Source organism: Hypanus sabinus, unplaced genomic scaffold, assembly GCF_030144855.1.
Source record: "Hypanus sabinus isolate sHypSab1 unplaced genomic scaffold, sHypSab1.hap1 scaffold_1068, whole genome shotgun sequence".
Classification (NCBI taxonomy): domain Eukaryota; kingdom Metazoa; phylum Chordata; class Chondrichthyes; order Myliobatiformes; family Dasyatidae; genus Hypanus; species Hypanus sabinus.
This window is the reverse complement of record NW_026779123.1, coordinates 35,406-47,437: the sequence shown is the minus strand read 5'-3', so window position 1 is coordinate 47,437 and position 12,032 is coordinate 35,406. Positions and strand designations below refer to the sequence as shown.

The 12,032-nt window shown below is 59.6% G+C and overlaps 1 protein-coding gene across 1 annotated transcript in view; it reads right to left on the bottom strand.

Annotated features, from left to right (window-relative positions):
* Window positions 1-12,032, bottom strand: part of prpf19 (pre-mRNA processing factor 19) — a 37,649-nt gene that overhangs the window by 5,069 nt on the left and 20,548 nt on the right. The window contains exons 8-12 of the mRNA XM_059958502.1: window positions 11,717-11,791; window positions 9,850-9,925; window positions 8,463-8,572; window positions 6,962-7,117; window positions 4,952-5,021 (exon numbers count right to left, since the gene is read on the bottom strand). Of these exons, the coding sequence (XP_059814485.1) occupies window positions 4,952-5,021; window positions 6,962-7,117; window positions 8,463-8,572; window positions 9,850-9,925; window positions 11,717-11,791 (487 nt within the window). The remainder of the gene's footprint in view (window positions 1-4,951; window positions 5,022-6,961; window positions 7,118-8,462; window positions 8,573-9,849; window positions 9,926-11,716; window positions 11,792-12,032) is intronic.

Below are 12,032 nucleotides of genomic sequence, written 5' to 3'. Positions count from 1 at the left end.
GTGCTCCCGGTGTGTGGGTCTGACCCAGGGGGATACGGAGACGGGAACTGTGCACGGTGCTCCCGGTGTGTGGGTCTGACCCGGGGGGATACAGAGACGGGAACTGTGCATGGTGCTCCCGGTGTGAGTGGGTCTGACCTGGGGGGATACGGAGACGGGAACTGTGCACGGTGCTCCCAGTGTGTGGGTCTGACCCAGGGGGATACGGAAATGGGAACTGTGCGCAGTGCTCCCGGTGTGTGGGTCTGACCCAGGGGGATACGGAGACGGGAACTGTGCACGGTGTTCCCAGTGTGTGTGGGTCTGACCCGGGGGATACGGAGACGGGAACTGTGCACGGTGCTCCCAGTGTATGGGTCTGACCCAGAGGGATACGGAGAGGGGAACTGTGCACGGTGCTCCCGGTGTGTGGGTCTGACCCAGAGGGATACGGAGATGGGAACTGTGCACGGTGCTCCCGGTGTGTGGGTCTGACCCGGGGGATACGGAGACGTGAACTGTGGACGGTGCTCCCGGTGTGTGGGTCTGACCCAGGGGGATACGGAGACGGGAACTGTGCACGGTGCTCCCGGTGTGTGGGTCTGACCCAGGGGGATACGGAGACGGGAACTGTGCACGGTGCTCCCGGTGTGTGGGTCTGACCCAGGGGGATACGGAGACGGGAACTGTGCACGGTGCTCCCGGTGTGTGGGTCTGACCCAGGGGGATACGGAGACGGGAACTGTGGACGGTGCTCCCGGTGTGTGGGTCTGACCCAGGGGGATACGGAGACGGGAACTGTGCGCAGTGCTCCCGGTGTGAGTGGATCTGACCCAGGGGGATACGGAGATGGGAACTGTGCACGGTGCTCCCGGTGTGTGGGTCTGACCCGGGGAAAACGGAGACAGGAACTGTGCACAGTGTTCCCGGTGTGTGTATCTGACCCGGGGGATACGGAGACGGGAACTGTGCACAGTGTTCCCGGTGTGTGTGGGTCTGACGCAGGGGGATACGGAGACGGGAACTGTGCACGGTGTTCCCGGTGTGTGTGGGTCTGACCCGGGGGGATACGGAGACGGGAACTGTGCACGGTGCTCCCGGTGTGTGGGTCTGACCCGGGGGATACGGAGACGGGAACTGTGCACAGTGTTCCCGGTGTGTGTGGGTCTGACGCAGGGGGATACGGAGACGGGAACTGTGCACGGTGTTCCCGGTGTGTGTGGGTCTGACCCGGGGGGATACGGAGACGGGAACTGTGCACGTTGCTCCCGGTGTGTGGGTCTGACCCGGGGGGATACGGAGACGGGAACTGTGCACGGTGCTCCCGGTGTGTGGGTCTGACCCGGGGGGATACGGAGACGGGAACTGCACGGTGCTCCCGGTGCGTTGGTCTGACCCAGGGGGGATACGGAGACGGGAACTGTGCACGGTGCTCCAGGTGTGTGGGTCTGACCCAGGGGGATACGGAGACGGGAACTGTGCACGGTGCTCCCGGTGTGTGGGTCTGACCCGGGGGATACGGAGACGGGAACTGTGCACAGTGCTCCCGATGTGTGGGTCTGACCCGGGGGGGGGGATATGGAGACGGGAACTGTGCATGGTGCTCCCGGTGTGTGGGTCTGACCCAGGGGGGATACGGAGACGGGAACTGCGCACGGTGCTCCCGGTGTGTGGGTCTGACCCAGGGGGATACGGAGACGGGAACTGTGCACGGTGCTCCCGGTGTGTGGGTCTGACCCAGGGGGATACGGAGACGGGAACTGTGCACGGTGCTCCCAGTGTGTGGGTCTGACCAGGGGGGATACGGATACGGGAACTGTGCACGGTGCTCCCGGTGTGTGGGTCTGACCCAGGGGGATACGTAGACGGGAACTGTGCACGGTGCTCCCGGTGTGAGTGGGTCTGACCCCGGGGGATACGGAGACGGGAACTGTGCACGGTGCTCCCGGTGTGTGGGTCTGACCCGGGGGATATGGAGATGGGAACTGTGCACGGTGCTCCCGGTGTGTGGGTCTGACCCGGGGGATACGGAGATGGGAACTGTGCACGGTGCTCCCGGTGTGTGGGTCTGACCCGGGGGATACGGAGACGGGAACTGTGCACGGTGCTCCCGGTGTGTGGGTCTGACTCGGAGGGATACGGAGATGGGAACTGTGCACGGTGCTCCCGGTGTGTGGGTCTGACTCGGAGGGATACGGAGACGGGAACTGTGCACGGTGCTCCCGGTGTGTGGGTCTGACTCGGAGGGATACGGAGATGGGAACTGTGCACGGTGCTCCCGGTGTGTGGGTCTGACTCGGAGGGATACGGAGACGGGAACTGTGCACGGTGTTCCCAGTGTGTGTGGGTCTGACCCGGGGGATACGGAGACGGGAACTGTGCACGGTGCTCCCAGTGTATGGGTCTGACCCAGAGGGATACGGAGAGGGGAACTGTGCACGGTGCTCCCGGTCTGTGGGTCTGACCCAGAGGGATACGGAGATGGGAACTGTGCACGGTGCTCCCGGTGTGTGGGTCTGACCCGGGGGATACGGAGACGTGAACTGTGGACGGTGCTCCCGGTGTGTGGGTCTGACCCAGGGGGATACGGAGACGGGAACTGTGCACGGTGCTCCCGGTGTGTGGGTCTGACCCAGGGGGATACGGAGACGGGAACTGTGCACGGTGCTCCCGGTGTGTGGGTCTGACCCAGGGGGATACGGAGACGGGAACTGTGCACGGTGCTCCCGGTGTGTGGGTCTGACCCAGGGGGATACGGAGACGGGAACTGTGGACGGTGCTCCCGGTGTGTGGGTCTGACCCAGGGGGATACGGAGACGGGAACTGTGCGCAGTGCTCCCGGTGTGAGTGGATCTGACCCAGGGGGATACGGAGATGGGAACTGTGCACGGTGCTCCCGGTGTGTGGGTCTGACCCGGGGGGATAGGGAGACGGGAACTGTGTACGGTGCTCCCGGTGTGTGGGGTCTGACCCGGGAGATACGGAGATGGGAACTGTGCACGGTGCTCCCGGTGTGTGGGTCTGACCCGGGGAAAACGGAGACAGGAACTGTGCACAGTGTTCCCGGTGTGTGTATCTGACCCGGGGGATACGGAGACGGGAACTGTGCACAGTGTTCCCGGTGTGTGTGGGTCTGACGCAGGGGGATACGGAGACGGGAACTGTGCACGGTGTTCCCGGTGTGTGTGGGTCTGACCCGGGGGGATACGGAGACGGGAACTGTGCACGGTGCTCCCGGTGTGTGGGTCTGACCCGGGGGATACGGAGACGGGAACTGTGCACAGTGTTCCCGGTGTGTGTGGGTCTGACGCAGGGGGATACGGAGACGGGAACTGTGCACGGTGTTCCCGGTGTGTGTGGGTCTGACCCGGGGGGATACGGAGACGGGAACTGTGCACGTTGCTCCCGGTGTGTGGGTCTGACCCGGGGGGATACGGAGACGGGAACTGTGCACGGTGCTCCCGGTGTGTGGGTCTGACCCGGGGGGATACGGAGACGGGAACTGCACGGTGCTCCCGGTGCGTTGGTCTGACCCAGGGGGGATACGGAGACGGGAACTGTGCACGGTGCTCCAGGTGTGTGGGTCTGACCCAGGGGGATACGGAGACGGGAACTGTGCACGGTGCTCCCGGTGTGTGGGTCTGACCCGGGGGATACGGAGACGGGAACTGTGCACAGTGCTCCCGATGTGTGGGTCTGACCCGGGGGGGGGATATGGAGACGGGAACTGTGCATGGTGCTCCCGGTGTGTGGGTCTGACCCAGGGGGGATACGGAGACGGGAACTGCGCACGGTGCTCCCGGTGTGTGGGTCTGACCCAGGGGGATACGGAGACGGGAACTGTGCACGGTGCTCCCGGTGTGTGGGTCTGACCCAGGGGGATACGGAGACGGGAACTGTGCACGGTGCTCCCGGTGTGTGGGTCTGACCAGGGGGGATACGGATACGGGAACTGTGCACGGTGCTCCCGGTGTGTGGGTCTGACCCAGGGGGATACGGAGACAGGAACTGTGCACGGTGCTCCCGGTGTGTGGGTCTGACCCAGGGGGAAACGGAGACGGGAACTGTGCACGGTGCTCCCGGTGTGTGGGTCTGACCCGGGGGATATGGAGATGGGAACTGTGCACGGTGCTCCCGGTGTGTGGGTCTGACCCGGGGGATACGGATACGGGAACTGTGCACGGTGCTCCCAGGGTGTGTGGGTCTGACCCAGGGGGATACGGAGATGGGAACTGTGCACGGTGCTCCCGGTGTGTGGGTCTGACCCAGGGGGATACGGAGACGGGAACTGTGCACGGTGCTCCCGGTGTGTGGGTCTGACCCAGGGGGATACGGAGATGGGAACTGTGCACGGTGCTCCCGGTGTGTGGGTCTGACCCAGGGGGATACGGAGACGGGAACTGTGCACGGTGCTCCCGGTGTGTGGGTCTGACCCAGGGGGATACCGAGACGGGAACTGTGCACGGTGCTCCCGGTGTGAGTGGGTCTGACCCCGGGGGATACGGAGACGGGAACTGTGCACGGTGCTCCCGGTGTGTGGGTCTGACCCAGGGGGATATGGAGACGGGAACTGTGCACGGTGCTCCCAGTGTGTGGGTCTGACCCGGGGGATACGGAGACGGGAACTGTGCACGGTGCTCCCAGTGTGTGGGTCTGACCCGGGGGATACGGAGACGGGAACTGTGCACGGTGCTCCCGGTGTGTGGGTCTGACTCGGAGGGATACGGAGATGGGAACTGTGCACGGTGCTCCCGGTGTGTGGGTCTGACTCGGAGGGATACGGAGACGGGAACTGTGCACGGTGCTCCCGGTGTGTGGGTCTGACTCGGAGGGATACGGAGATGGGAACTGTGCACGGTGCTCCCGGTGTGTGGGTCTGACTCGGAGGGATACGGAGACGGGAACTGTACACAGTCCGGCCTGAACAAAAGCGAAGGAGACAGAGACTGAACTGTGGCGTTAGAACACTCACCACATCCGGCTGCCTCGTCTGTGACCTTGGTCAGAACACGTCCAGTATGGATGTCAGAGAAGGCCCAGTACTGGAGAGAAAATGGAGACAGATTGCTGATCAGAAGTGTAAGGGGGAGATTTTCACACAAGTCCACACGAAACGGCAGTGACCCGCACAGACTCCAGATCTCTTCACTGACCATCCACTCTCTCTCACACACACACCTGTTTCTCTCTCACACACACACCTCTCTCTCTCTCGCACACACACCTCTCTCTCTCACACACACACCTGTTTCTCCCTCACACACACACCTCTCTCTCACACACACACCTCTCTCTCTCTCTCACTCACACACCTCTCTCTCTCTCTCACACACTCTTCCTCTCTCACACACACACTCCTCTCTGACTCTCTCTCCGTCTCCCTCTCTCTCTTTCTCTCACACACACCTCTCACACACACACACCTCTCTCTCTCTCACACACACCTCTCACACACACACACCTCTCTCTCTCACACACACCTCTCTCTCTCACACACACCTCTCACACACACACACCTCTCTCTCACACACACATCTCTCTCTCTCACACACACTCTCTCACACACACCACTCTCTCTCACATACACCTCTCTCACACACACACCTCTCTCTCTCTCTCACACTCACCTCTCTCTCACACACACGCCTCTCTCTCTCTCACACACACACCCCTCTCTCTCACACACACACCTCTCTCTCTCACACACACCTCTCTCTCACACACACACCCCTCTCTCTCACACACACACACCTCTCTCACACACACACCTCTCACTCTCACACACACTCCTCTCTCTCACACACACACTCCTCTCTCTCTCACACACACACCTCTTTCTCTCACACACACCTCTCTCTCACACACACCTCTCTCTCTCACACACACCTCTCTCACACACACACTCCTCTCTCTCTCACACACACACCTCTTTCTCTCACACACACACACTCTCTCTCACACACACCTCTCTCTCTCTCTCATACACCTCTCTCTCACTCACACACCTCGCTCTCTCTCTCACACACACCTATCTCACACACACACCTCTCTCTCTCACATACACACCTCTCACTCACACACTCCTCTCTCTCTCACACACACACTCCTCTCTCTCACACACACACACCTCTTTCTCTCACACACACACCTCTCTCTCTCTCACACACACCTCTCTCTCTCACACACACCTCTCTCTCTCACACACACCTCTCTCTCTCTCACACACACCTCTCTCTCTCTCACACACACACCTCTTTCTCTCACACACACACACCTCTCTCTCACACTCACCTCTCTCTCACACATCTCACTCACACACACCTCTCTCTCTTGCACACACACACCTCTCTTTCACACACACCTCTCTCTCTCACACACCTCTCTCTCTATCGCACACACCTCTCTCTCTCGCACGCACACACCTCTCTCACACACACACACCTCTCTCTCTTGCACACACACACCTCTCTCTCTCTCACACTCACCCCTCTCTCACACACACACTCTCTCTCACACACATACCTCTCTCTCTCTTACACACCCCTCTCTCACACACACACTCTCTCTCACACACACACCTCTCTCTCTCTCACACACCTCTCTCTCTCTCTCTCACACACACCTCTCTCTCACACACACCTCTCTCTCTCACACACACACCTCTCTCTCTCACACACCCCTCTCTCTCTCTCTCCCTCTCACACACACACACCTCTCACACACACTCTCTCTCTCTCACACACACACCTCTCTCTGTCACACACACATCTCTGTCACACACACACCTCTCTCTCACACACACCTCTCTCTCACACACACCTCTCTCTCTCTCTCACACACACCTCTCTCTCTCACACACACACCTCTCTCTCTCACACACACACCTCTCTCTCTCTCACACACACACCTCTCTCTCTCACACACACACCTCTCTCTCTCACACACACACCTCTCTCTCCCTCCTCCCTCTCCGCCCACTCACCTGGTCGTCAGAGGCGCTTAGCAGGTAGTCACCGGTGGCGTGCAGACTCAGGCCAGTCACGGCCCCCTCGTGGGCCCGCACCACTTGGACGCAGGAGGCAGACGTCACCGACCAGATCCGGATCGTAGTATCAGGTGACGCGGAGAACACGATATTCTGCAGCCGGGTAGGTGGGGAGGGGGAAAACGTCAGTCACGTGATTTCGAGCGTGAGAAAGAAGGGCAGAGGGGAGACGGGTGGGAGTGAGACGGGGTCAGAGAGCGAGACGGGGGGCCAGAGAGCGAGACGGGGGCCAGAGAGCGAGACGTGGGTCAGAGAGCGAGACGGGGCAGAGAGCGAGACGGGGCAGAGAGCGAGACGGGGCAGAGAGCGAGACGGGGGCCGGAGAGCGAGACGGGGGCCGGAGAGCGAGACGGGGGCCGGAGAGCGAGACGGGGGCCGGAGAGCGAGTCGGGGGCCGGAGAGCGAGTCGGGGGCCAGAGAGCGAGACGGGGGCCAGAGAGCGAGACGGGGACCAGAGAGCGAGACGGGGGGTCAGACAGCGAGACGGGGGTCAGACAGCGAGACGGGGGCCAGAGAGCGAGACGGGGACCAGAGAGCGAGACAGGGGGGTCAGACAGCGAGACGGGGGTCAGAGAGCGAGACGGGGGTCGGAGAGTGAGACGGGGGCCGGAGAGCGAGACGGGGGCCGGAGAGCGAGACGGGGGCCGGAGAGCGAGTCGGGGGCCGGAGAGCGAGACGGGGGCCAGAGAGCGAGACGGGGGCCAGACAGCGAGACGGGGGGGTCAGACAGCGAGACGGGGGTCAGAGAGCGAGACGGGGGGTCAGACAGCGAGACGGGGGTCAGACAGCGAGACGGGGGCCAGAGAGCGAGACGGGGACCAGAGAGCGAGACAGGGGGGTCAGACAGCGAGACGGGGGTCAGAGAGTGAGACGGGGGTCAGAGAGTGAGACGGGGGGTCAGACAGCGAGACGGGGGTCAGAGAGTGAGACAGAGACTATAGATTAAGTTTGCTGAATGCCTACAAGAGGGCTTTTCAGAGCAGTTTGTCGTTGAGCCTACCAGGAGGTCAGCTATGCTGGATTGGGCGTTAAGTAGCAAACCGGAGGCCATTAGGGAGCTTGAGGTAAAAGAACCCTTAGGGAACAGTGATCAGCACTTGAAATCTGACCGGGACAGAGTAAAGTCTGACGTAGCAGTATTTCAGTGGAGCAAGGGAAATTACAGGGGTACGAGAGAGGAGTTGGCCAAAGGAAATGCTGGCAGGGACGTCAGCAGAGCAGAAATGGCGCGCGCTTCCGGGGAGAAATGAGGAGCGTCTATTCCAAATGGCAAAATAGCTGAACCGCGGCTGACCGGGGAGGTCGAAGCTGAGGTGGAAACAATAGAGCGGGCAAGCGATGAAGCAGCTGTGGGGAAGATAGGGGAATGGGAAGCTTTTGAAAAGCTACTGAGAGAGAGTGGGAGGGAGGGAGAGAGAGACACTCAGAGGGGACGCACCTCGCTGGGATGGTAGACGACGCTGGTGACCTTTTTGTTGTGCCCCTTGAGCGTGGCGAGGATCTGCTCGGAGTTCTTGTCGAAGACGACCACGTTCTTGTCCGCTCCACCTGCCCGCAGCGAGAGAGGGAGCCGTGAGGAGTCGGGGAATGCGGGCGGGGAGGATGAGGGGAGACGGGGGCAAGTACATTACGGGGGGGGGCGAACATGTTACAGGGAGGGGCTAGAAGGAATGAGGAGGGCGAATGAGCGGCGTGAGGAGGCAAGGTGGAAGGGAGGGCTGGAGGGAGGATGGACGGAAAGTGGGATTGAGGAAGGGTTGGAGAGAGGAAGAGAGAGAAGGGAGGGAGGCGGAAGGTGAGTTGGAGGAAGGGAGAGAGTGATGGAGGGAAAGAGAGGGGAGGGAGCAAGGGAAAGAAAGATGGAGGAGAGAGATAGGGAGGGATGCACAGAGAGAAGGAGAGGGAGCAAGGGGTGGATGAACTGAGAAAGAGAGGGGACGGACAGAAGGGTTATGATGGAGGAAAGGAGGGGTGGAGAGAGGGAGAGAAGGGTGGGAGGGGATGGTGAGGGATGGAGGGAGGTAGGGATGGAGAGTTGGAGGGAGGGGGAGAGATGGGGAGGGAGAGGGGAAGAAAAATGGAGGAGAGAGGTCGGGAGGCATGCACAGAGGGAAAGAGGGAGCAAGGGATGGATGAATTGAGAGGGGACAGACAGAAGGGTTATGATGGAGGAAAGGAGGGGTGGAGAGAGGGAGAGAAGGGTGGGAGGGGATGGTGAGAGATGGATAGAAGGAGGTAAGGATGGAGATTTGGAGAGTTGGGGGGAGGGGAAGAGACGGGGAGAGGGGAAGGAGGGAAAGAGAGGGGTAGAGGGAGGGAGGGTGGGAGAGGGGTAGAGGGAAAGAGAGAGGAAGGGAAAGGGGGAGAGGGAGGGAAAGGGGGAGAGGGAGCAAGGGATGGATGAATTGAGAAAGAGAGGGGACGGACAGAAGGGTTATGATGGAGGAAAGGAGGGGTGGAGAGAGGGAGAGAAGGGTGGGAGGGGATGGTGAGAGATGGATAGGAGGTGGTAAGGATGGAGATTTGGAGAGTTGGGGGGAGGGGAAGAGACGGGGAGAGGGGAAGGAGGGAAAGAGAGAGGAAGGGAAAGAGAGAGGAAGGGAAAGAGGAGAGAGGGAGGGAAAGGGGAAGAAAGGGAGGTAGGGAGGGATGCAGAGGGAAAGGGGGAGAGGGAGCAAGGGATGGATGAATTGAGAAAGAGAGGGGACGGACAGAAGGGTTATGATGGAGGAAAGGGGGGCGGAGAGAGGGAGAGAAGGGTGGGAGGGGATGGTGAGATGGATGAAGGGATGGAAATTTGGAGTGGGGAACACAGCCTTTCTCACCTGTTAGCACCTTGCCGGTATCGGTGGGACACAGATCCAAAGCCAGGATTCCTGGGACACTGGCGCTGTGCAGACCCTGGGGCCACGAGAGAGAGGGGAGAGGCGGTTAGAACAGGGAGGGGCACAGATCCCTCTACACAACCCCTCTCCCCTCCTCCCTCACTCCCACATCCCCGCCCCGCTCTCCCCCACCCCCCCCCAACTCTGCACTTCCCTTTGCCACCCTCTCCCTATCCTCACGTCCCTCGGGACGCGCACCAGCGAGGAGCTGTGAGGTGCTGAAAAAGACACGACAGCGCCTCTTTCACCTCAGACGGTTGAGGAAGTTTGGGACGGGCCCTCAGATCCCAAGAACTTTCTACGGGGGTCACGATCGAGAGCATCCTGACCGGCTGCATCACTGCCCGGTACGGGAACGGGACCTCCCTCCATCGCAGGACTCTGCAGAGAGTGGTGCGGACAGCCCAGCCCATCTGTAGTGTGAACTTCCCACGATTCCGGACACTTACAGAGACAGGTGTGTAAAAAGGGGCCCGAGTCGCCCCAACCACAAACTGTTCCAGCCGCTACCGTCTGGGAAACGGTACCGCAGCATAAAAGCCAGGACCGACAGACTCCGGGACAGCTTCTCCCACCAGGCCATCAGACTGATTAACTCACACTGATACAGTTGTATTTATACGTTATATTGACTGTCCTGTCGTACATACTATTTACTACAAATCACTGTAAATTGCACATTCAGACTGAGACGTAACATAAGGATCTTCTTACTCCTCGTGTGTGTGAAGGATGTAGGAATTGAACTGAATTGAATCATCTTTATTGCCATGACACATAGGAACAACGAGACTCTGTTTGGCTTCCTCTCAGGCAATCAAACAAAGCGGTAGATAAAAACAAGACAGTAATAGAAAAAACAGTAATAAATAGATAACCACATAACAACTACAGCACGGAAACAGGCCATCTCGGCCCTTCTAGTCCGTGCCGAACGCTTACTCTCACCTAGTCCCACCGACCCGCACTCAGCCCATAACCCTCCATTCCTTTCCTGTCCATATACCTATCCAATTTTACTTTAAATGACAATACCGAACCTGCCTCTACCACTTCCACTGGAAGCTCGTTCCACACAGCTACCACTCGCTGAGTAAAGAAATTCCCCCTCGTGTTACCCTTAAACTTTTGCTCCCAACTCTCAACTCATGTCCTCTCGTTTGAAACTCCCCTGCTCTCAATGGAAAAAGCCTATCCACGTCAACTCTATCTATCCCCCTCATGATTTTAAAAACCTTTATCAAGTCCCCCCTCAACCTTCTACACTCCAAAGAATAAAGACCTAACTTGTTCAACTTTTCCCTGTAACTTAGGTGCTGAAACCCAGGTAACATTCTAGTAAATCTCCTCTGTACTCTCTCTATTTTGTTGACATCTTTCCTATAATTCGGTGACCAGAACTGTACACAATACTCCAACTTCGGCCTCACTAATGCCTTGTACAATCTTAACATCACATCCCAACTCCAAAACTCAATGCTCTGATTTATAAAGGCCAGCGTCCCAAAAGCTTTCGTCACCACAAAAGTAAGAAAAGTAGCAGAAAATAAGTTGCAGCCGCACCAGGTTATCAGAGTGATGCGCAAAGTGCCGCCAGTGCGAGTATTTGGGTCGGTGTGTGTGCTCACAGTTTCCGTCACTGTTCTGTGGGAGTGGGGTGACGGAGGCCGTTCCTCAGTCTACTTGCCCCGGCTTTCAGTGTCCCGAACCTTTGGCTGGACGGCAGCGGGTCAGACAGGGGGCGGCCGGGGGTGTGTAAAGGACGTGCATGAGACATGAAGCCGACCGAATCCCTCCGGTCACTCACCACGTGGGAGGCAACCTGCCGATACTTGCTGAGCTCCTCGGGCCTGACCAGCTCCTCGGGGACGGTCTTCCCTCTCTGTCGGCGAGAAAACACTCGAGTCAGCCCCGAGAGGGTCACCCGCCCCCCACCCACGTCCTGCCGAGCAGGAAGAGACCCAGGGGAGCGGGCAGCCCGGGCACGGCAGACGGGAGGCCGCGTTTGGAGTACCGCGTTCGGTTTTGGGTAAGAGCGCGGAGGGAGATTTGCGAGGGTGTCGCCGGTACTCGAGGAATTGAGTTACGGAGGGAGGTCGGGCAGGTAGGGACTTCATTCCCTG